This window comes from Gavialis gangeticus, unplaced genomic scaffold (genome assembly GCF_001723915.1).
Source record: "Gavialis gangeticus isolate Ggan-Ray unplaced genomic scaffold, GavGan_comp1, whole genome shotgun sequence".
NCBI lineage: Eukaryota > Metazoa > Chordata > Crocodylia > Gavialidae > Gavialis > Gavialis gangeticus.
The window spans coordinates 7,622,797-7,648,531 of NW_017728973.1; the positions used below are offsets into that span (position 1 = coordinate 7,622,797).

The 25,735-nt window shown below is 47.7% G+C and overlaps 1 protein-coding gene across 1 annotated transcript in view; it reads right to left on the reverse strand.

The window, feature by feature from the left end:
- The window catches only part of SOCS7 (suppressor of cytokine signaling 7), a 30,292-nt gene that overhangs the window by 2,885 nt on the left and 1,672 nt on the right, over positions 1-25,735 (reverse strand). The window contains exons 2-10 of the mRNA XM_019505195.1: positions 25,256-25,731; positions 18,531-18,595; positions 14,308-14,412; positions 13,535-13,636; positions 12,426-12,556; positions 11,512-11,680; positions 7,793-7,921; positions 4,654-4,789; positions 4,038-4,195 (exon numbers count right to left, since the gene is read on the reverse strand). Of these exons, the coding sequence (XP_019360740.1) occupies positions 4,075-4,195; positions 4,654-4,789; positions 7,793-7,921; positions 11,512-11,680; positions 12,426-12,556; positions 13,535-13,636; positions 14,308-14,412; positions 18,531-18,595; positions 25,256-25,731 (1,434 nt within the window). The 3' untranslated portion in view covers positions 4,038-4,074. The remainder of the gene's footprint in view (positions 1-4,037; positions 4,196-4,653; positions 4,790-7,792; positions 7,922-11,511; positions 11,681-12,425; positions 12,557-13,534; positions 13,637-14,307; positions 14,413-18,530; positions 18,596-25,255; positions 25,732-25,735) is intronic.

Here is a 25,735-nt window from a genome sequence, read left to right on the forward strand (position 1 = left end):
CACCACCCTCTGGGTGCGTCCCTGGAGCCAGTTTGCCACCTATGTGACCATGCATTTGTCAATGCTGCAGTCCCTCAGCTTGCCCACCAGAATTGGGTGGGACACTGTGTCAAAGGCCTTCTGGAAGTCCAAGAAGATGACATCGACTTCCTCCTTCACATCTAAGCTTTTTGTTACCTGGTCATAGAAAGAGACCAGGTTAGTCAGGCAGGATCGGCCTGGCACAAACCCGTGTTGGTTACCCCTCAACATCACTTCCCCTGCAGGGCTCTCACAAATGTGGCCCTTGATAATTTTTTTTGAGCTGACGTTTTTAAAATGTTTTTAGAGAACTACCTACAATGACTCCAAGGTCTCTTTTCTGAGTCATAACTGCTAGTTCAGAACCCAGCACTGTGTACATATATAACTGAGGTATTTTTTTCCCCATATGCATGACCTTGCATTTGCCAACACTGAAGTTCATATGCCATTTTTTTTTTTGCCTACTCACTTAGCTTTGTGTGGTCTTTCTGCAGTTTTTCTCCATCAGCTTGGCATTTGACTTCCCAAGATAATTTAGCATTAGCTGAAAACTTGGACATTTCACTGTACTCTCCCATTTTCAAATCAACAATGAAAATGTTGAAGAAACCAGGTCCAGCACAGACCCTTGTGGGACTCCACTTCTGACCTCCCTTCATCCTCAACAGTGACCATTTTAGCTCTACCCCTTGCTTCCTCTCTTAACCAGCTCTTAGTCTACAAAAGAACCTTTCCTCCAATCCTTGGAAACCCAGTTTCTCAAAAGCCTCTGGTGAGGAATCATGTCAAAAAGCTCATGTCAACTGGACCCCTTTTGTCCACGTTTGTTAGGACAGCCAAAGAACTCAAGCAGACTGGGGAGGCAGGATTTCCCCCCCGCAAAAAAGCCATGCTGACTCTTCCCCAGTCATATTTCTGTCATATGACTGTTGATTTTATTCTTTATCATAGATTCTACCACTTGCTAGGGATGGAAATAACATCCGTCTTCAGAAAGGGCTCCAGGGGCAATGCTGGGAACTGCAGACCACTGAGTGTTATGTTGGCAACCTGCCAATCCTCTGGCACTGGGGCTATTTGCAACAATAGGTTATATATTATTGCCAACAGTCTTGCAATTTCATATTTGAGTTAGTTAGAATTAGTGGCTATTCTGTAAATCCCTTTGAATCTCACTGACAACACTTTCCTCACTAGGAAAGCCCAGCTCTTGGCATCAAGCACTTAACTCAAAGTAGTTCAGGGGACCTGCTCTCCCAGAATTTTGCTCCCAGTGTCAGCACTATATACAGGGTGGCTTTTCTGATTGATCTGCCTCCTCTCCAATCTCCCTAACTTAGAAAAGGATAGAGATGCCAAGCAAGCACTACCCTCTCATGTGTTTAATGTGTGTGCTCCAAATCTTCCCTGAGGGCCCAGCTACAGAAGCCCTTACACCTAGCAGCTTTTGGCCAGGTTATACAGAAGACATATGTATCTGAATTTATGAATGAGTCCTTGGTACTGCATTTCTGTGAATGCCACAAACCCAAAGCTCACTCTATATTGCCTGCAACTTGGGGAGGACAGCTAATCACAAACAAAACCCTCCGCCTTCAAGCAAGTGGCAGATATGTAAGTAGGAAGGCATCGTATCCCTTGTCAAGAGCAGTAAGCTTTTGGATGTACACAGGACCGCAGTGTTCACGTTATAAACTATGGACCCTATACATCTGGAACCTGACATCATAAGCCCATGAGTAACTAACAACAGGTGTGTGACCTACAGCAAGCCCGCTTTAAGGCAGACAGGCAGGACCCAAGAGGCAGGGAAGCCCTGAATTGGATACTCCTATAGTGGTTAGAAACACTTAAAAGGGGAAGGATGTCTCCTCTCTCCCTCAATGACAGAAGCTGGAAAGGCTTCGACAACACCCAGCAGAGAGGTTTGACCTGTTCTGGTTTGGGGCCATAAAGCCAGAGCTGAGGACAGGGATGAGAAGAGACCTGAAGCTGAGATTATTTTGCTATGCCTGTCTGACAATCTGCATGCCTGCCTCACCCTGCAGTACACAGACACTGGCTCAAGGCTGAGTAACAAGCTAGAACTGCCTCTTCAGCATGGCTACTGTGGAAATTCTGCAGCACCTTTTTCCCTGCTCAAGATGGAAGGGTGTTTACAGTGTTACAATCATGGGAGAAGGCCCTCTGGGTTTCCAGCTGCCTCCAACAAGGGGCTGTGCTCCCTCCAGTGGCTTACTAGCGCGCGCACACGCACGCACGCACGCACGCACACCACTGCTTTGGAGAAGTGGGGAGGGGGAGAAGTGGGGAGGGGGAGGCTGGTGATTTCAGGATCTTTGTAAATACTGTGCTGGTTACAATCAGCTCAGCTATAGTTTCTAACCCTCTTGGTTGTGAAGGAGATTTTTTAAATACAAGCCTTGAGTATGGAAGGAGAACCTGCCCTGAGGGGCAGATTCTACAAGTCATATAATTGTGCAGTACAAGGACCCTGGATATATGTTCAACTCATAGGCAGAAGCTACCATAATACCTCAGCAAGCAGGACAGGTCAGAACCTCTGTAGAAGAAATAAAGCATCTGTCTCCATTAAATAAATCTACCCCTTGATAGTAGCAGACTCTATCCAGTCAATTTTGTCCTTGCTGGAGAGATCAGCTGCCCAGCAGGAGGAGTCAGGATTTATCCAGCTGTCAAATGCTCCAAACAGTCAGGATGCAAAGGCAAGAAAGAAAGTTCCCCCTTTTCCTTCCGTCTCGGTTTGGGCAGGTTGTTTACTAGCTGTTCTCAAAGGGAATTCCAGGCTTCCACCCCAAGCAGCCAATGGTCACCACATCACAGGGATGGGAGGATGACTGAGTGCAAGAAGCAATTTAGAAGGCAGGACAAGGGATCCACTGACAGTAATCCAAACAAAATACTTGGCCTTAGGAGAACTCTGGACCCCAGCCAAGTTGAGCAGCCTTTTCTGATGATCTACCACTCTGAGGGAAACACAGAAAATACTGGCTTCCAACTGCAGAAGCTGGCTCTTCATGGACAGGCACCAGACAGTCCCTTGCCCTCAGTGACTAATGTCCACCTGGAAGTGAGACACGCAGCTGTGTTTCCTACTTGCAGTATAGTTCTCCATGATGAACCATACGCCAGGATCTCACCTTAGCTCTCCCAGCAAGGCTGAAACTAAATTTACACAATTAACCAGCACCTAACAAAAGTAATCATCATCTCCAACTTAGATCTCTGGTGATCTCTTCCACCCACCCCAGGACCTTCCATCTGCCTTCATACCATTTAACAACTCATTAGAATTCCTCTGCACACATCTGCATGTTAAGATGCTTCACAGTGAGACAGATTACTGGAGGCTAGTCTGCCTGAGCACTGAGAGAACTGTTTTTGATTACAGGAATTGCATTGTTAAGCAATTCCCTTGCTATAGCTCACTTCTGCAACTGGCTGGAAAGGGAGAATTACCAGGATGGCATCTCCCCACTCTGGGTTTCAGGTTCCAACTTATACCCTGTATATAACTGAACAGGTATTTCCCCTCCCACTCTTCATACCAAGATTGCAGTTTCCTGGTGACTGCAGGGGCTGTGCAAGCTCTTTACAGGCATAGTCACATGCAAGGGGAATGCTCTAATGCCCCAGGAGTTGAGTTTTGGTCCTGCCTCTGTGCACTGTACTGACAGCTGAGGTTTCCTACTATGTCCATAGACAAGCTTGTGAGACACTGAAGAACCCAACACTGTCAAAAGCAGCTGGTATCTTCCCACTACCCCTGCCCAAGCATACCTCAGAGAAGGGAACCCCATAGAACATGGTTTGGGATGGGGCAGTGACGGAACCAACCCTCAGGGGGTTGGTTTAGTGGGATAAGCCTTGCCCTCCTACTCGGGGCCAAGCACACGCTAGGAGATAAGTGTAATCTTGGATCTTGGTGCAAAGTGCAAAGTGGATCTTGGTACCATCCAGGATATGCCTGGGGACAGCAATGGGGAATTTACCATCAGGGACAGCAACAAGACAGACAAGGCAGCCTCGCTACGTTGAGGATTCAGTCTCCTGCTTCTGTTTTGAGATAAGCTGGGCTTCCTTCAGTGAGAGGTACACCTCTTCCTGTGGGTCGTAGTAATAGAACTTCCGGATGTAGGAGATCAAAGGCCTGTAGAGTGCATGGGCAAAGACTTTCATAGCATATCACAACACAGTCCATGTTTAAAAAAAAGCTACAGCTATGCCTCCTCCTCCCCCTCCATTATTTCCCAAAAGCCAGCTCTGCCCCTGCTGTCTGGATGAGAAAAGTTGCCCGCAACCAGGGACATCTGACCTCCTCTGACAGATCTGATGCTTTGCATTTTTGGGCCACCCACCACTCCTGTATGTTCTGCTGTTGCTAACTCCAACCCCAGAGGCCATTTTGCCTACTGTCTCCTCTCTAACAGCATGGTACCTCAACAAGCAGCAAAGTGCCCCTCCCCAAGGGTCCCTCCCTTCCTGCTCTGATCATGGCTGGCTTTACAGCTTTCATTTTTTATACCAATTTAAGAGCACAGGACTGGGCATTAAGATTCTACACTGACAAATAGAGAAGCTCCCCCACCCCTGGCCCCTGAGACATACTTAGGCAGTGGGAGCTCTGGAATGTGATCTATGCGGACGAGCTGCCGAATGCGGAAGCGGCAAAGGTGCTGGAGGGATTTGACATTGCTGAACCTGGAAACAGGATACAGGAGCTGGACTGGAGTTGGAGGGAGACCTGATAAAGAACAGGAGATGATGGTAACTTGTTTATCATACGTAGAAATACAATGGCTTCAAAAAACCCAGAAAGGGGTAAACCAGCTGTAGTGAAATGAGAGATCTGGGTAAAGCAACATGTTGTGGGGCAGGCAGCTGCTTCTCTTCCCTGCTGCAGGATCTCAAGGCATGCTGTGCAGGAAAGGATGCCTTTTCTCAATCTCTGGGAGCCTCCCCAGATTTACTTATGAATAATCCCCTCTGACTAATGCCAAACCCATTACGATCATTTTTAGCAGGGAAGCAGATATTGGGATTCAGCAAAGCTCCCAACAGAGCCCTCTGAGAACAATCAGCAGACAGAGCATCATTTTACAAAAGAGAGCAATGGGCCTCTGAAATCCATCAGATTTTAGGCATACTGGAAAACAGTGAGGAAAGGGGAGCAGGGAAGCTGACACAGGCTTTGCTCTGTATAAAGCTTTTGGTAGCTGGATGGGAACATTAACAGGGCAGACTGGGATGGGAGGCAGATGCTCCCTGACATTAGAAGGTTAGGTGTAAAGAGGGGCAATACTCAACCCCCACGTGTAGGAAGCATATTACTGTACTTGGCCCCAGTCTGGCCCATGCACAGACATTCGAGCCTGCTCTGGAGATGCAGTTGCCTCAAATTCCCTCCTCCCCACTCCAAAAGCCAAGGGCAACAACCGAAGCCTAGAACTGAGGGTAGGGCAACAGCACTTGGGCAGCTCCATGGGAGCCCAATTCACGGTGCGCACAGTGCCTGGTCTGTTTTTGAAGAGGGATTCAGGGCTAGTTCTACTCTAGCCTCCCTCCTACTGGCAGGAAGCTTTCTGCCTGCATCCCTCAGAAGCTTTAGAGTCGAGTGAAAGGATTTAAAGAAAGAGCAGGGAAGCTCTTCACATAGAGGCAGACTCCAATCTGCTCCAGGCAGCACAGGGAGCCCAGAGCCAGCTTTTGAGAAAGCAAAGAAAAAAGGAATCAATTGAAGACTAGGACCATCATCCCTCCTCCACCCCAAAGAGGAATAAACCTCTGGAAGCTCGGCCAGGAATGCCAGAGACACAGCAAGAGTTTTGCATGCTGTGCTAGCCATATGTCTCCCTGCCAGCAGCCAGCCACACTGGAAGCCACCCCTATCTCCCCCCAACACCAGGGAGTTAGCAGCATTTTAGCTGCACTACAGCATTAATGAGGACATGGAGATGTGGATCCAAAATATTCTTCCACTGAAAAAGCCCATGCCTGACAGACCACACTATAAGGGGGCTTTGCATTACAGGTAACTCCCACCAGGGCATGGTGAGCTCTCAGACCAAATGACACTTCATGGCTGGTTTGGCAGTTCTAGAGCCAGGCACTAATCCCCATGCAGAGTGAAGTGTTCATTTATTTTCTAGAACTTTTCTTATTAGAAGCAAGTGGATCTGATAAGCTATTCTCCATGAAAGCTAGGAAAACCTGCACTGCTGTGCACTTTGGGAGAAAAAATACAAGAAAAGAACTGGCAGTTACAAAGAAAGCATTTTGGAGGCTAAAGCACACAACAATAAGGGCACATATTAAGGGTTTGTGAAATGGCCACTGCCACCACCACTACCCCAAGCATAATGTGTGCATACACATTTCAAATTAACTCCACCTCCCTCCGCCCCCATTTTTGCTCAGCCAAACTCTACATAGCCTTGGAGCATACACCAGGCAAGGACTCTAGTCTGGAGTGAAAAACAAAATGCCCTGTCACCAACAGTATGTGCAACCTTGGACAAGTCACTCAATCACACTGTGCCTCAAAGACTCACCTGTAAAATAGGGATATCATGGTCTCTCCCATCCTTTGCCTGTTTAGATGGAAGGCTCGTCAGGGTGGGGACCACCTCAGTGTGGCTGAGGCACAACAGGGTCCCAATCTCAGTCAGGTGCTGCTAAGGTACACGTGGTAAATTCTCTCCCCATAACAATGCTACAAAGCTTATCTGATCACCCCGTCGCTAGGTACAGCCTGAAGCAGAGGACAGAGCACTTTTGCACCTGCCTATGCCCATGTGCTCAAAGATGACCAGGCAGGATATTCTCCTTCCCTGAAATCTTAGTGTCACTGCGCACCTCCTTCATAAAATTCTTTTTTCCACTACTATCCTCCCCCCTACATTTCAAAACCAGCTATGCTTTTGTGTGGGGCAAAAGTAATTCCCTCCTATCACCTTGGATTTAGCCCACCAGCTTCTACATATGTCAGAGGAGGAAGGTGCTGGTGACAGAACATATGCATGCAAGCTCTCGTCATGCTGAATTAAGCAGCAAAGAAAAGAGAGCATGCACAAGGAGCTGAGCTTTGACAGGGTGGAATCGTGGAGTGCTTGCATGACAGGGCACCATAAAGCATGCACTGGTAAAACCTCATCAATGCTCCCTTTGTGCTCACAAGCACCTGCCTGTTAATGTGCTCTGGCACTGCTTACCCCCACAAGGTTCAATCTACAGTAGCTAGTGCTTGAGACTCATGTTCAGCCTTCTGCCTGGAAGCCTTCTTGTATATACACACAGCTTAACGTCACTCTCTTTCACTCTCCCTTTCAGGAGTCTCAGGAGGGTGGGAGCTACAGGAGAATGGACAAGTGCAGAGTGCGGAGCTGCCTGCAAGGACAGTGCTGAGACTAGGGGAAGCAACGTTTTAATAAGCATTTAACTGAATGCAGAAGAGGCAGATCCCAACACAGTGCACGCAGCCATGTTCACAGTAAGCATGGAGATCTTCCATACTCATCAGGCTGTCTATTAAAAAAAATGTCTAATGCTATAGGGTTAAGAGTGCAGCGGTCTGACAGTTGCAGAGATCTCCTTTGCAGGGGCAGTTAAAAGCCAGAGTGCTAAGAACGCTCATCAGGGTAGAGCAATCAGAGTGCTAGCTAAGAAGTGGGATAAGAGGGCACTGCAGATGAGGCACATGCACACACACACCACATAGGGTTAATAAAGCTTAAAGGGTTAGACTCACCTGGAACCCTGGATCGCAAGAAGTAAAGGAACTTCCCATTTTTTGAGTGCATGATTGCTCTCTTAATGAACTCTACCACAGACTGACAGCGGTCCTCAAATTTGGGGTGACACCACAGGCTGAAGGTTCCTTCCAAAGAGATAGAAAGAAGGTGTTTTGTATTACAAGGCCACAGGAGAAGAAGATGAGATCACTTAGTAAGCAGAGTGGCCAACTCAGGTTCCCAAAAGGGGAGATCACCAACTTGACTCAAGCATAAGCACTACTATGATGTCTGCCAGCATTTGCAGACAACCAGCCCATGCACCTCAGTGGGGTGTTAACTCCATCTGGGTCAGACCACAGGTCCACCTAACCCCATGTCCCATCTCACCTAGTGGCAGAGTATAGATAAGGGGGAAGAGATTTTATGCAACGCCTATCCAGACTGAACCTCCCCTGCCCCTCTTCCCTTTCAGCTTCCAGATGCCTAGGAGGTCCTAATTTGTAGCCTGTAAGCTTATGGTCATGTTTCTTACCTAGGGCTATCCTGCATGAACGTGTCCAGTTTCACAACATACTGCACTGAAAGTTCCCAACAGTGCCAGCCTTGAAGAACAATCCACCCAAACCTATGGCAACATGCTGGGATACAACCTCAGGAGACCCTTCCTGCTCTCAGGGACCATCACCCTCCATGTGGGGATGGCCTTGCACACAGGGGGGTGTGTTGACAGGACCCTTAACATAGCCCTCCCACAGATGTATTAACAGGAGGTCCCATGTTGCCCCACCACTCAATACCAACAAGCAAGCAATGAAACCGAGAAGCAGCAATACATAAAGCATCCTTCCCCTCACATATGACTGCACAGGTTAATTTAAACCCAAGAAACCAGTTTAGGCCTCATGAGCTTTTTTCCTACAACCAGATCAACTCCTCCTCCCCACCAAAAAAGCTGATCTATCTGTCTTCTGCTTTTTGGAGCTGTGTCTATACATCCTACACTGGCTGGCTGCCTGCCCTGCTCAGCCTGTAACCTGAGGCCAGGGCAAAGAGGAGATCTAGTAATCTAAGAGCAACTGTGAGAACCTAGAAATACCCCAGCAGGGAAAACACCCTAAGCAGGGAAAACACCCTTGACAGAATATGAACATAGGTGATGGTTCCCATCTTGACTTTGATGGCCAAGGCTGCACCAGACACTGTTGGGCAAGCATCTGTGAGCAAGAGTCTTATGCTGTAAACCCCAAAGACAGACATGTTTCCACCAGCACAGAGCAGGGCCTGCAATGCTGCAATCTGAACCAGTAAATTACTTGAGTGCAACCTGCTTTACATAGGACAGAGCATTTATACCAGGTGCTAGTAGGGGTGCACCTAAATTATCTCAGGACACCTCTCTGCATATGAGAGTTATTGAGGACCATGGAGCTGACAACCCCTAAAAGTACTGCATTAAGCCACATGTCTTGTGACATCACACTGCTATGGAAAATGCACAGGAGAGCTCAATTATGCTTGCACGTTGCTGAGAACTCTAAGTTCTTGCATAGAATGTAGGCTACAAGCTCCAGAAACACTCAAAGACCTCTGGACTCTGCACATTTTTAAGTGAATTTGCCTATACATGCATCTGGATTATACCTCAATACAATCACTGAAATTAGGGACTGACAATGGGAAGCAATGACCAACACCAGGGAGAGAAGACCTACACATTCCCACTCAACAGCTCTGAAGGGCTTCAAAGCCAGCAGCAGTAGATCAGCACAGCACATCTGATAAAAAGCCCTGCTGGTCAGCACCACAGGGACAGGGAAAAAAAAGCAAGCAGAGAAGCTTCCAAGAAGAATTTATTTCCTGCCTTTTCACCTACCTGAAATCTGAAGGTCAAACATTTATCTATTTACCATTCTCCCAGCCCAGTCATTTGTCATTTTCATTAGTTTATCAAAGTGCTCAGCTCTGCAATTTTCAAAACAGCTGTACCACATTCAGCAGGAGACATAGGCAATCCCAACATGAGCGTAAAGATAGCTAACTCAAGCCTTTGCACAGGGGTTTTGGAAGGAAATAATGTCCCCTTAATTGTGCTGGAAAACTGCCTGTTGGGGTATCAAGGCAGCTTTGAGCTCCAATTTATGCTGCCAAGAAGTGCCAGAAAGCAGGGCATTCTACTCCAAACACTGACATAAGAAATCAGTAGCATCTTCAGAGACATTCAAGAGCTCAAGCACCATTTTCCAAAAGGGCACAAATCTAAGTCCTACTGATGTCCAATGAAAGTGGCCCTAATATCTGGTCAGTTTTGAAAGCAGAACTTGATGCTTCTGAAACTTTAATTTATGACCCTGGAGAGTTTATAATCCAAGGCCTGAAAACCTGCAATACTCAATTATAACCATGAGCAATCCCACTTATATTCCTACTGTTATTCGTGCACTCTACTGACTCAATGTCTGAAGCTAGTTACTTGCAAAGGATGGATGAGAGGCAGAGGTAATCCAAAGATGTACATTTACCATTATTAGTAGCTGGGTCACCAGCTAATGTGCAGTGACACTGCTTTGCAAGAAACTATGGCCCTCTGAGTACAAGGCTCCACAAGGAATTAGAAGATCCCTGACTGCTAAGGCATCATAGGTGCTCAGGAATCTACAGTGGACAGCTGCCAGTTTGCTACAGGAAAATAAGACTGTTTTGATGGTGCTATCCCTGAAAAGCAAGAGAGTCAGGCATTCTGCTAACCTCACAATCACACTGTGAAGGCAGGTCATCAATACAAAAATACCATATTTGAAGCCAACTCAGAATATGTGCATGTAGGGACAGAGAAGTACATTCTAGTGCTGAACAAGGCAGGAAGGGCTGATGTGAGATCATGCAAAGCATTCTCAGAATAGAAAAGCCACAATAGCAGAACTAAAACCTCAGCTTGGCAACGGGCAGGCTTGGTACTAGCCAGATGAGGATGCTGATCTGCCCCAAAAGATAAGCATGTGAAAGACCCTCAAAAGCAAAGGAACTTAGTAACTCCAAGGCATCACCTTCCTGTTAGCAGGTGAACCAACCGATCTAAATGCTTGACCTCTGGGAATATAGGAGAGGTGCTTCCATAAAGAATGTGCCACAATGTAAAGCTGCACCCTGAGCTATGCCTTCTCAGTACAGCTCTGCTCTTCCCATTTTCTAGATGAAGTTAGTTAGGGTTAGGGAAGTTAGCTCTTTCCACATACAGCTTCCCAAAGCAAGGCACGCAGAGAAGGCATAGAAGGAAGAGAAGCTAAGGGACCATGTTGCATTGCTGGATTTCTCAGTGTAGTTGTCACTGTTCCAGAAAGGAAACAGGAAGACAGTGCATACAGGAGTGAAGACAAGTGGAGGGACGCATTTACAACCTGCTGTAGCAATCCAGCATACATTCAGGGCTGTTAAATTTCTGCACTCTCTCTAGCAGTCATTGCACCTAGGCTGGTATGGAGGGCTCCATCACCATATGTAACTCTTCATTTAGGAAAGGTTTCAGGGGGAACATTCTTCTGTAAAGGAGAGGTACCCTAATCAAAAAGGACAATGCAAATATTTCCAGCTGGGGCCTGTGGATTGAGATCCAGCCACAGGACTCTTCTCATTGAGGTCAGCAGGCACAGAAAAAGCAGAAGGCAAAGCATGGCTACATTTAGTCACCCCTTTGCAGCCACCTCCAGGGACATTCCAAGACCCTTAAGTCACATACCTCTGTAGTGCTCCATCCGAGTGTGATGAGTGATACCTTGCGATCGAAAGCTTAGGCTCAAGATGTAACGAGGGTCAGAGCTGTCTCGTACCAGGAAGGACCCATCTGGCTTCCCTTTCAGCTTTATCTCTGCATCTTCCCAGTTCATCGGTCCCCAGTACCATCCACACTGCCAAAAGAGGACCAGAACATCACTGGACTTCTGATAAGATACAAAACACTTGCCTATCATATTGCTTCCCCTTTCATAGCATCAGTGCTCCCAGAAAGAATTAAGAAAGTTCAACACTGCTTTTGCCCATAGTGACAGACAAGGCAGCGACATTTCCTCTGCAGGGTGATTTTTTCCATCCCAAAAGGTGCAATCTGTCATATTTGTTAATCACACTATGAAACCAATCTGAAGCTGACAAGGGTCTTCAGTGACAAGTTCCTTCTCCAGCCCGTTACAAAGAAGCCAGCTTAGACAGGACAAACAGTCACCAAAAATAAGATAGCTACATCTCACAACTACACAACTCTTCTCTCTGTTCTGGCAGTTAAACCAGTTTCACCCCCCACCCAGGAAAGACAAAATCACAATAGGTCACTGTCCTCAGTCAGGGATATCACTGTGCTACCAGACTAAGTGAGATACCACACTGCTGCAGTCTACATCTAGAGCCCTGCACCTACAGGGGATTGAGAGTTGGGGTATTTATTGTTGGAAGAAAGAAAGGGTGGAATGAAGTTTGTATTTCCTACCCCCACTCTCCCCAACTCCAGGTCTGTAAAGGGAGAATTAAGGAAGCCCCATTCAAAAAAAAGGGGTGGCGTGGTGGGGAGCTTTTCCCAGAGTTAACTCACAGCAGAGAGCCTTTGCTCAACAGGGGTTTTTAAGAAGAACCATAGAACTGGCAATGTGAACCTCTTACTTTTTCCAGTTCTCGCAAGCTGGCTGCAAAGCTACTTGAGTCTGGTCGGTAGAGGGGGCACTGAAGATGCTGGGAGGGCTGGCTGGGCACTGCCTCCATCGGTCGGAGTGGGACAATCCGCGGAAACGCATCTGCAGGGGAACAAATAAACAAGTACCATGCAACTGTTACCAGTAGGGGCCATCTCCAAAGAACAGTGTGCTACACTTCCCAAGCAGGCCCTCAACTCTCGAGGACAATACAGGGGTAGCAGAGCTGCAGCAGGGAATAGAAAGCTGTGCTAAGTGATGGCGTCCTTGAGAAGGACACAGCAAGAGTCACTGTCCAGCTTTCCTAAGAAGACTAATCCAGTGTCTACTGGCTATTTCCTTACATCAGCTGGGAAGAAGTCAATAGAAAACCTTATACTTTTCTACCTTTTTGTATTTTTTTTTTTATTATTATTATTTTTTTTAACAAAGCAGCTAAAAAGTGAGGTCAAAGCAGCTGAGGCTCAAGATCTGACAGCTTAAAAAAATTAAACCCAGAGGACAGGAAATTAAAGATTAAATGTTATTGCCCTGTAAGTGCACAACCCCAGAAGTGACTTATGACAGTGTGTAGAAACAGGCTCCCTAGTCTCAATAGCTCTCCTGCGTTAAGCCCTATTCCCATAACAGTGCTGAAGTTGCTGACACTAGTTGACAAGATTCTAGTCATCGCACAAGTCAGAGAGGGAGGGCGCCACTTAGACCATGTCATCAAACCTTCAGCCACCACAGGGCAGGGCTGTATAGTCTAGTTCTGCTGAAGCTAAGGGAGGGAGTGGATAAGACCTGATATCTGTCAAACCTAAATGCTTATTCTGTAAGACTGTTCTAAGGAGCAAAGTCTGACACACAACATGTAAAAAGAGGTCATTTAAAAAGGACAAGGAACAAAGCTATGCCTTTGTGTACAGCACAATAGGTAAGAGACCAGCTTGGTTATGCATAACTTGAACAGGTCAGAGGAAGCAGCACCCAAGACTTGCCATGGGTCTTTGAGACAATCTAACCTTAAGTTTACAATATAAGAAATTAGTCTAGATCTCTGAAAAAATGGAGCCTTGCTGCTAAAGCTAAGCTGACCTGGGGCATGGGGTGGAGGAGGCGGAGGCAGAGGGAAAGACTGCAGGGAAGACCCCATCGGACCCACTAGGACAGATGTAGGCAGCGTCCCACTGATATCATCTAGAAAAGAACAGAAGCAAGAAAGATTCAGAACACAGGAAAGCAAGCAAGCTGCTACACTGCCAAGTGCCTGCCAGCAGAGCAACAGCATGTCCAGCCTGCAGAAGAATGGCACGGCAGCAGACAAATCACAATCTTTCACTGGCTGCCCTAAGAGCAGGTATTGGACAAACGCTCTGAACTTCCAAGTCTTCACTGTACCTGGACTCACACCTCTCACTCACTCACACTTGCATTCTGCTCCTGCAAATGAAGAAGTTAATCTCTAAATCAAATCATTTCAGAAGATGGTATGTAAGACAAGACAAATATAGACACAGGCTTCCTGAAGCCACGTGCCAGCCCAGCATGCAGCCACATGCAGGGTCTACACATCTGAGTTGTGGCCTCTGAAGCCAGCAACAGCAGGGGAATGATGTTCAGTTAGCACACTACACCTGGAAGAAAGAATCCATCTCACCAACCCTCTGCTCCAGCTGATTTAGAGCAGCACTGGAACCCATTTTCCACATAGGAAGTTGGGGTCACCCCACTGTAAAGGATGTCAAGAAGCCTGCCTCCTGCCCCCCAAAAAAGAAAGAAAGAAAAAAAAAAAAATCAAGCCACCCCTACCACTTGCACTACAGACATGTGACCGCGAAGGGTGCTCTTTAGGGAGGCACATGTAGTACCTAGCAGGCTGAGGCTTCTTCGCGGCGGAGGTGGAGGAGTCGGAGGGTGAGGAGAGGTCAGTCCTCGCTGAGAGATGTCCACATCCACTAGTGACACAGTTTCACCTGAGGGATTTGTGGAGCAAGACCGTTAGAGTTCAAGCTTTCTCCAAGAGCAAGAAAGAGTAAGAAAAAGGTCAGGCAGCAAGAAGCTGAGTTGGCCTCCAAGCTGTTCTGAAGGTTACCACCTTCCACACAGGTCAGAGGCCTCCACTGCAATCTCATTATAGTGCCTGCAAATTGAGTTTCCACCATGCACATTGATCAGCTCTGACATGACAGCCCAAAGGCCAAGCTCTAAATAACAGTTAAGAGTGAGCAAATAGGAAATATTGATGGGCTACTGAACCAACTCAGACTCAGCATCAAGAGGATGGTCTAAGGAAAGGGACTGGAGGGGCTTTCGAAATGCTCTTTGCTGCATTATATTGGTACTTACCAAAGCACCATAAGCATGTGCATTTCAGAGATTCCTGCATGTCCCCTTACAAGGAGAGACTCCAAGAGCTAAAGCCACATCTGACAAAAGTCACATTTGGAATCTAAAACCCACTAGTGCCTTTTGATATAAAAAATATTCTCCAAATGCTCCTCAAGTGGAGGAAGGTTGGTAGCATGTTATTGGCTGCTTTGGGACCACTCTCCCCACTCAGGCTCAGGAGCTATAGTAGGAATTGTTGATGCCTACAATTGCTCAGTTCAGATGCTAATTACAAAAGCCTCCCCTAAAGTTTTGCTTAGCTTTTGTGGTCAGGAAGTGGTTGACCAGACAGATCTGCACATAGGTAGGCAGCACCTGATGCTGTGATGCTGAAAAGACTACAGTCCCATTAGCTTCAATGCAAACCTGTCTACTAGCAGCCTGCAGGCTCAACAAAGTTTAGGTTAAATGCTTTGTTACTACAGCAAAGCAACCCTTAAAGTCAGTCTAGTGTAAAAACCAGAGGCTAATTACAGGGAGCTGGGCCAACTTTTTGGTTCACCAGCCTCCACATGCCCAGGTCCCAAAAGACCTGGAGCTACACTGATTACTGAAAAAAAATTGTAACCAGTCCCCTTTTACATTTAACAAAATGTTTCAAAGTCACAAGAACATGTCAAAGCTCAGTTACTAAGGACTAAACTGCAAACTGATTACCGAGGCTAGGCTGCTAATTTGGTTCTGATTAGATATTTTTCTCCTTTCTAAAGAAAATCTTTAAAAACAAAAGTTTTCATCACTTCTAAAAAGAATTAAGGAGCTAAATTGTTGCCACAATTGAAACATTTTGCTTAAGTCAAACCAACATGCAACTTGGAGCTGGTAAAATATCAAGACTGAAACTAGAGTTATCTAGTTCTGGACCACAACTTCAAAAGACAACTGAAGCTCACTTCCTTAGATTTCAATTCTTGTGGGGCCTATCTGAAAACAATCATCCTCCAGATACCACACTACTGACAACCGGAAGTCTGACAGCTTTTGTTTACCAGAAACTATAGACTGCCAATAAAACCCCCTCAGGATTTTTAAAGACAGAACAAGCAGCACCCCACTTACTAAATTTAGGAAAGATACAAAAGGGGAACCTTTCCCCCCATCTTTGCACACTCCACACACAAAAACACTTTAACTTCTACACCCTACTTAAAAAAGCTGATTTAGGCTGAGACTTCTCCAAACACCAAACAGAATTAAAAACTCTCTCATTTGCACAGACAAACAAAATACAACTGCAGTGAAGGGACCAAGCACATCCTGCCGGCTTTGTGCTTCTCACTGATATACACAAGACTGATCAAAGGCTGGAGCAACCATGGTTGAATGAACCAGCCTTGGGGAGTGGGGCACGTCAGTCCTCCTACACATGGCTCGCCAACCTGGCCTACCTCAGCCTTATTGAGTTGAATTACTTTGCTCACTCTGCCCAGGACCTCCTTCCAAGGCCTTCAGGAAAACCAGGTGTGACATCATGCAAGTTGGTGCAATCAGTTTTTAATGATGACCTCCAACCATCACGTTACGGGTTAGGGGAAAGTCCCATTTAAAAAATAGCTTCTGGTTTGCATACTCGATACTGGTGTTAGTGACCCACAAAAGCAAATATAAAAATCCAGACATGAGACTACTTTGAAGTGTCATCTCAACACCTTCTTAGTTGGCTGATTTAATTTAGATTTTCTGTGAACTGGTGACAAAACCCTACAAAAATAGCAAGGGGAGGGGGGAAGAACATGACAGGACACACACGCCCTTTATAAAACCCAGAGTCATTCATCAACAAAACTGAAGACAAATTTAAATAGTTTCCATTTTCCCAAGAGAAACAAGAGAAGAAAGAAGTTACTTGAAAACAATTTAAGAAATAACTTAGACCAACACGGCTACACCCTACACCCCAAAAATAACTCTGGCATTTACGTAAGATCTCTAATCACTCACTCACTCTCACAGCAAATATTCTGATTCTCTAACAACAGCTGAAGAGGGTGACAGAAGTTTTGGCTTTGGCCATGCTTGATTTAAAAAAAATGAATGCAGACTACACACATCCATGGCAAGCAAGGCAAGGTAAAAAATGCAGCAAGTCTCTACTGCTACCACAGGCTGAAAATGCCTACTCAGGAAAGTCCAAGATCATAAGGGAGCAGAGAATAGCAAGCACTACAGTTTGAGTGCTCCCCCAATCCTTCAGTTTCTGGCAGTAGCTCCCGTGATTCTCACAGAATCAAAGGATGGCTGGGGAGGGAGCAGAATTATTCATTTACAGGTCTCAGACAAAGTCAAAAGAATGACCTTCAATGCAGACAAGTCTCTGCAAAGAGCCTTCACTGCTCACCACAAAGAGCAGCTTGAACCACAGTAAGGGGCTAGAATGTGGAAATGCTGCCCTTCCAAATGTTACTGGGATCTCTCTCCGCTGTGGCATCTGTGCTCCAGACACAAAGCCATACATACTAGCAAGGGCAGACTTTCAAACCAACCAAGTGGGCATTTCCATCTGTTCATTACAGCATTACTTAAGTCAGGACTGTTCAACTGAGACAGATTCGTGTGCAGCCCCTAGGCTCCCAGCCAGTCGCTACCACCTCCAATGCTGTGGCCCCCAGGGTCTCTCAGGCAGGGAAGCATAGCTGAAGGTCCAATGAGCTTGTCGCTCACGCACCAGCAGCATGGTGGGGGTGGGAAATCACCCATGCAGGGTTGGCAGCAGGATGGGGCTTGTGTGGCCACAGTGGTAGGTGGGTCTGATCCTAAGGAGCCCATGGAGCCCCCACAGCATCCAGCCCACAGCGTGCAGCACAAGGCCCATGACCTGTACAAGATGCAGTGCCAGGTGGCTCTTATGTTGGACAGTCCTGACCTAAGTGTATCCTGATCCCTGTACCAAGAACAGTCAGGACATACAAGAAGCCCTTTGTATTTATGCTGAATCTGATCTCACTACTGTATCTCACCCCGACACACACTTCAAGCTGCAATGCCCCAGGTGTAGTCTAAATGGTACAAACCAGCCAACTTGCTGTATTCCACTATACAGTGCAACACAGCATCCAGCTGCCTGTAACAGTGTCAGTGACAGTAATATGTCAGAGGGAGAGAGGATGTCTTTCACACAGGACAGTCCCACACAGGAATCCTACCTTTCCCCTTCTAAAGAGTCGCAGCTTTCAGCAGAGAGCAACTCCATCCCCACCCAAGCAATGAGACAGTCAGGTACCACAGCACACCCCTCTCCTGAGAAGCCCTGATGCTGGCGTTAGCTGTGCAGAGCAACCAAGTACAGTCACTTCCACTCCAAGCTTTTATGGACAGAAACCACTGCAATTACAGTCCCTGGAACAACAGGGCCCCCACTCATGACAGAAGCTCTTTAGTACATCCACTGTCCTTATATACTACAAACTAGAGCAGAACACGCCCTCTGCTATTAAACCCACAGCAACCCACAACAGAGAAGAAGAGCAGTAGGTATTTCCTGGGAGGCAGAGAGGGGTTCTGAGAGGAACTGAAGATTGGAGTCCAGCTTCATCACACATTTCTACTGATGTAGCTACACCATGTAAAACCCCGGTGGAAAACAGAGTTAGCCGTCATGTGTTTTAAACACCTCCCCATTCCAAACAAGAGAGAACATGACAGTGTATATGCACAGGGGCACGCTACAAAATGCAGCATTTCCAGCTCATCTTTCAATCCTTACCTGTGAAGAGGGGGCTGAAAGCGGCCGGAGAAAAGGCACTTTGAGTTCTCGTCAATCTGGGTTTCCTATTGAAAAAAGAGAGACAAACTGAATGAAGACGCAGATGTAGCAGTGAGTCTCCTCCCCAACATTCCCCATGAGTTTAAAAAAAAAAATTGCTCAGTTTGACCTTGTGAGAAGTCTGCAGGTCCCTAGCTACTGCATTTGCAACTAAGTTTAAGACCAAGAGGAAGCACACAAATACTAAACAATTTCTAGAGCAGTATTTTGGCTTCAGTACAGCAACTGACACAGAGGGCAGGGCCCCAGTCTTCAAACCCCATAAGGCTCTAAGCTGATAATTAGCAAGTTCATTTCAGAAAGACAAAACAAAAAAAGAAGGTTGGAGCCCAGACTCCAACTTGAGCCAAGAAACCTGGCTCAGAACTGACAGTACCATAATGTGCTATGTCACTAGGCTGGCCACAACAGCTAAACAAGAAAGCATAGCTCACAGTCGCACACAGCTCCAGATTACAGGTGTACTGCAGGCAGGTTAAATCCACACTCACACCCACTTTCTCAAAGCTAGAGATATGCAACCTCTTGAGGAAGGCTTAGAAGTTATGTGCACTGCAGAGGAGCTACCTCTTATCCCATTGAGCTAAGGCTGTGCTTCTCAACCTTTTTAGACTCAAGGCGCCCCTCCAAAAACCTTTCAAAATTCAGAAGCAGCCCATTTACAAAGACTAATATAAATGCATTATGAATGTTATAATATCAACATTACAATTATATTACTAAATAGTACGTTATTAATTGATCAGATAATTATGTTATATTCACCCCACTGCCACAGCCAGAGAGAAGTGCTGTGTGCTTCCCCCAGAGCCAAATAAGGAAGTGGCTGTGGCAGGATCACATGCATGGTCTTGCTACATACAGCCCTTCCCAGTCCAACTCTGCACAGTGTCTCCCAGAAACAAGGGCTGCAGGGCAGGGGGAACTGTCCTATATGCCTCTTTTCAGGAGGCACCCTGGAGCCAAACTGAGAAGCAGCTGAAGGAAAAAGCCACACCTGCCTGCATTATATTCTGCAGACAGGCTCATTGCTTCTGCCATAGCTCTTCCTGGCTCAGCTCTGGTGTGCCTGCTGGAAACAAAGGCATGCAGGGCAATTTTACCCCACAACAGCGCCAATATTGCAGCCCCTCCAATTGAGGGCTACTGAGCTAAAGCACACCACCAGTGAGGTTACCCACATCTGCAGGCCAAGCTCCCAAACACTTGGACATGATCCACTATTTAGAGATGCTACCTGCAGAGCACCCAGCCACTCAGGCATCTCTGCACTGCTAATGCTGACATCAGCATTTCAAGTCCCTAAGCCAGTTGGCTGGCCCAGCCTCACAGGAAGGCACTTGTTGTCCCAGGATACTACATGAAGAAGCCACTCTGTTTAGGGTTTGGTTTGCAGAAGCTGAGTTTCATGCTAGGAGGCCATTAGGTACAAGCTTCCTGTTTTGGATAGAGCAGCACATGGCTGCCAGAAGCTCAGCTGAAAGTGTTTCCAGATTGGCCAAGCTTAAATGCAAGATCTGACCCCACATGTTCCATAGGCCTCTCAGCAGGGGTCATTTTACAGGGGCAGTTCAGCAGTACGTACAGCAAGTCAGGACCACAGCCTTGTCTTCTAACAAGGATCGCTCCCACTGCTAACCCTCCCAAGCTCTTTCCCTCCACCCCCCACCACTAAGAGAGAAGTCAAATGTACCACTTTGCCATTGTCCACCCAGGCATGCAAGCAGATTACTTAACACCAAGTATCACAACCTGATAGTAATCTCAAAAATGTCACTTCATGCAGCCTTGCAACACTGCTGTGAAGATTTACCAAGCCTGACAAACTCTACTCCTGCACCCTTGCCATGAGAAAAAAAAGCCAGATTATACCTTCCCATCAGCAAGCACAGGGCTGACTTGGTTCCCCAGGAGCCTTCTTCTCAGCCTTGCAAAGAGCAACCATTACAGAATTTAAGTCCACAGCAGTGTTTGAACTTCAAGCTACCTTGCCCCATAACTAGCCTCCCAAAAAGCCAGACAGTACTTCAGATAAGAGAGAGGAGTCCTAGTTCCAAGCCAATTTTGTGAAGGGTTTCGCTGATCATGTGCAACTTCTCTGTTCCAGGAACATGGGCAAATCTGCACTCCTGTTTCCTACCACCTGGTATTAAAATTCACAGGAGTGCAAAATGTGTGGGTGTACCCTACCTCTTCTATAGGAGAATTTCCATTCTCATCAATCCTGCTGGCATTACACAGGTGCAAAGGAAGTGGTTAGTGCTGTATTTCTTCAAATAAGGACTGTACTGAGAAAAACCCTGCCACAAATTCTGATCATTTTTATCACATCACACAAAACAGGTTGTTCTACTCTGAAACCTGAGACCAAGCCCTTAAGGGGCTTTTTATTTGTATTCCTAAAGGAAGAACATAGCATTATAACCCCCTACCCACACATTTGTGGCTTGCTAACAACTTATAGGGTTACCCTGATTTTTTTGCTCCCACACAACTGCAGGGATCAGGCTTTTTTGCATAGCTAGGCCATTATTAAAACAAGTTATATTTTCAGATCTGCAATCTACAGCAACAAAGGTGGGGGGGAATTCACACACAACTCATGTATTCTCACTTCTATCAAGTGGGGTCACAGCCAGAAATAATTCACATGGATTAGATTTGCTGTGTTTCAGATCCAAATGGTCTCTTCCAAGAAGTCTTTCAATCCTGGCACAACAAATACTGCTAAATTAAGTTGGGAAGTAGGAATGGTGATGAGGTGCAGGTGACACCTTAGCACTGCTGCGTTAATTTGGCTTAACACTACAGACAATGCCCTAGGGCAGCAGTCCGCAACCTTTTAAGGCTGAGTCACTCTGGCCCACAGTTTGGGTCAGCAGGCTGGCAAGTGAGCGCTAGGACACAGCTGCCACTTCTCCCTGCTGCCGCCACATGGAAAGTGTCCACTGCCAGCACTTTTCCCTGCGCCAGCTCAGGGAAGACAACTGCTGCTGGAGCTCCCCACTGCCCAACACCACCAGAGCCCCAAATCCACAGGCCAGATCCAGCCTGCAGGCCATAGGTTGCCAGCTCCTCTTCTGTATGTGGACACTATGCTGGATGTGTCAGTTGCTAAAGGCACACATAGCACAAGCATGTAGCAAAAATAACAACAATCAGCCATATCAAGACAAAGCTAAGATAAGGATGTGTTTAAAGTGGTAAAGAACTAAGCAGTTCAACCACAGCTAAGGCACAAGCCCCAAAGAGCCACTTGTCCTGGAGTATGTTAGCTGGCTCCACTTCAATGCCTCTTTTCCAGTTGCCATTCTGGCAATTCCCTCAAGATGAACCAAAATTGCAAGCAGCTTACTGGCTTTGAGGAAAGCCCTGGCCAGGCATCCTGTAGGTGAGCCCTAAGACTTGCCTGTGACTCTTCACAGGCTGCCATCTGCTGAAGTGGACAAGCACTTGCCTGCATAAACCCATGGGCAGAATCATGGGCCTCAACCAGGCCCTCTAACCTGAGAGGCAGAGGGACACAGCTGCTTTGGAAAATAACTCCCATGATACAGGATTTCAAACCTCAAATGCCAAGGGGCCCAGAGGCGGGAAACACTGCCATGGGTATATCTCCCTTTAGTCTGCCTCTATACTGGCTCATCAAAACCAGCTATTGATCTTAGAGAATGGGGTCAGCCTCCTTCCTCACTTCTACTGTGCTTGCTAAGCCAAGCTGTGGTGCGCTGCCTCGAGGAGCCTCAAATGCTAAGGGAACTCTGCCCGGCAACTTCAAATACAGGAGATTCTGCTTAGCTGTAGTGTTTAAAGCAGAGACTCTGTAACGAGCAAACACCCTCTGCAGCAGGATGATGAAGTGCTACTTCATGTCAATCAGAGTAGGAATGATTTAGGAAGGGTGGAGGGAGGAAGGGACTCTGAGTCAGATATCCCAACATGAATATGCTCAGCAATATGCCCGGGAGTAGATGCCATCGATTACACGACAAGTCAGCTTTGAGCTCACTGAAGCAGCCATCCCTTTTGGCAGAAGCAGCTTCACCCAATCCCAGAGCCAGTTTTCTTGAAAGAACTAATTTCCCCCCCTACCAAAGCTGTGAGTAACCATAGGACTGGTTTGAAGTAACAGTGCCAGTATTATTTTTAACCTGCTTGTCTACCCCCGCATTTTAGCAGCAGTTAGGAAAGCGAGTTGCAGTTTTAGCTTGCATTGGCCAGTTGAGGAAAACTCTCGGGGAATGTATGGTGCATCTCAATCAACTGTGTGCATTGGAACCGTGACTAAAATCATGACCACCTTTTCTGCAGGGGAGAAGAGCCAAGATCCAGCCAACTGTATAGCCTACCTCTGACCAGGTAACAAGAGTGCCAGGCTTCCTGGGAAGGGTGACCAAGAACAGCAGTATGAGGGGTAGGGGGAGGGAACTGATATTCCAAAAGAGTGCCCAGCACATTCTACCTCACATTCATCCAGCTTGGGAAGAAAGAGGGAAAATACCAAGCTATCACTGGGAGAGCAGGCAAGAATCAGAGGAGGAAGGGTTGGCACAGCAAGGGGGTGCCAACAGATAAGACGACTGCTTTTGAGGAGTTGTCTTGCTCCTCAAAGCACCAGAACAGATTGCTCAGGCAAAGCTGCAGCCCACCAGTCTCAGATGCCCTTCTTTATTAACTGAACACTAATGCCAAGCTATAGGAGCCCGTGGCAGATGCTCTACCACCATATTACCTTCTGCATACAGCAAGATACAGGTGTCATGCAGCCCCCAATCACATACAACACAAGGAGAGACCCTTAAAAGTGTCTGTAGAAGCCACAGTTTGAGAAGCCATCTGGACCTTGAAGGAGAGAGGCCCAAAGAAGCCGCAGGCAACAGAGATGAGTCCCTAAGCCACTACAGTAGCTACATTCAGTATCCTGAGCCAGCCTTCATTAAAATGGTGCCTAATTAGTGCAAGAGAACACCATGTAAAAGCTGGGACTTGCAGGAGCAGTGACCATTAAATTCCTCTACAAAAGGTAAAATGCACATGGCAACACGTTCCTTTCTGCTCTGAATCTGTTAAGACGTAACTGCCAATTTCACACCACCTTATTTCAGTGCACTGAAATCCTAGAGGCTCCCAAGTCTTGTCAACACCAAAAGTAAGGAGCAAGGAAACCAGACGTACATTAGCAAAATATTATGTCATTACAGGCCACTTGAATCTCTTTGCCATTTGAGGCATGTTTAATCATGTGGCAAATGCAGCTCATAACCCACTGTAGAAAGCAGCTTCCATGTACCACATGCACAACCCCCAAGCCTCATCACAGGAGTGCATTAACTGTGCTTATGGCTCAAACACACTGACCTGCATTAAGTGATAACAAGCTGACACTGTGATTTAGCTCAGGAGTTCAGGCAGCTCTATGATCTCTAAGTTTAACTCATACAAACCCTTCTAAAGAAGGGGACAATCATTACAACCTCTTTGCCTACATCAGGCTGAGCTAGAGTTCAGGCCTACTGGCATCATAGTTACAACAAACTGGGACTTCAGGCTAAGGGTTACTATTTCCAAAGTAATGATTAAGGTACCTTCTTGCTCATTTACTGCAGTCCTTAAACCATACTTTAAGTGACTCCATCTCTCCTCCCTACATTAAGCTAATCAAGCCTGTAGTAGGGCAAGGATCAGACTGCTACTCCTGGAGTCCATTCAATTATTAATGCTGCTTCTGGCCTGACCAGAAACAGTCACTTGAGCCTTCACCAAGATGCTCCCTGCCTCCCCCACCAAAGAGGAGCAGTGTTACCACCACCGCTCTCCCAGATTCAGAAACAGTGCCGCAGACCCCCAGCTTCAGAAATAGTACCACAGACCCCAAAAGGAAATGAATGCTCCGGAAGACAGCTGTACCCCTACTGTTCCACAGATAAGGAACCTAACAGCTCCCTGCTCCCAGATGTGCATCCAGGATTGAGACTTTCCAGGTGCTGCTCCCAAAGACACATGAAGGAAGTGTACCCCTGTTCCCACTACATTTCAGATACCCGAACTGCACTGCCAGAGCATGGCTTGAATGGTGAGACTCAGCACAGGGACAGAGCCCACAGCACCTACTACGCTAACCCATGCCCTCTGCGGTGTGGCCAGCACCCCTCAGTGCCAAACTGCCTGCCCAGGAAGCGGTCAACACCAGCCACCTCCTTCTGCCTAGGAACAGAAGTGTATCCTGGCAGCCTCCCGTCACAAGCTTTCGCTGCAACGCCTTGTCCCAAGACTTGCCAGCCACGCACTCGCCTTGTACCTTGACAGCAGACCAGACTACGGCACATGCCCTCGGTGCCCTCATTCTGCCTCCGCAATGGGGGAACAACCCCAGGGCAACGCACTTACCCTGTGCCAGGGGGACAAGCCAGTGCCTGCTCCAGCTCTGCCTCACACCTGGTCACCTGCAGCACCTAACGCAGGCCCTGGCTTCGTATGTGCCTGGCCCTCACAACGCTCTTTACTCCCGGTGGCTCTGCACCAAGGGCTGTAAGGCATCCCAGCCCCTTCCAGCCTGCCAGGGGGCTCCCACGCTCTGTGCCCCTGCAACATCCCAGAGCCTGCCCCGCTCCAACCAGCCCAGGGACTTCCTGCCCTCTCCCAGGGCCCTGGGGACACCCAGTTACCTGCCCGCATCGTGCTCCCGGCCCCTGGCGCTGGACACATCAGTGAGGCTCCCGGCTGAGGTGGGCAGCTCCCCTGAGCGCCTCCTGTCAGCAGCTGCAGCAGCAGCTGCGGCAGGGTCGCTGCAGCTTTTGGTGCGGAAGAGGCGGCTGAGGCGGATTTTTAGAGACCCCCGGCGGGGCCCGCCTCCCGCCCCCATGCCTGGCGGCGGGCGGCTCACAGGCCTCCCCCCTGGGGCAGACACCAGGGGCTGCGGCTCGGTGGGTGCCCGGGCAGGGCTCGCCGGGTCGTCCTCGGAGCAGCTGCCAGCCTCGTCGGGCTCCAGCGCCTCCAGCACCAGCAGCGCGTCGCTGGTCTCCTCGGCCGCGGGGGCGGGTAGCAGGCAGGGGCAGGGGCCGGGGCACGGGCTCTTCTTGCCGCCCGGCTGCAGCTCCAGCGCCGCCAGCTGCAGCTCCAGGCCGGCCCAGCGTGGCCGCCCCTCC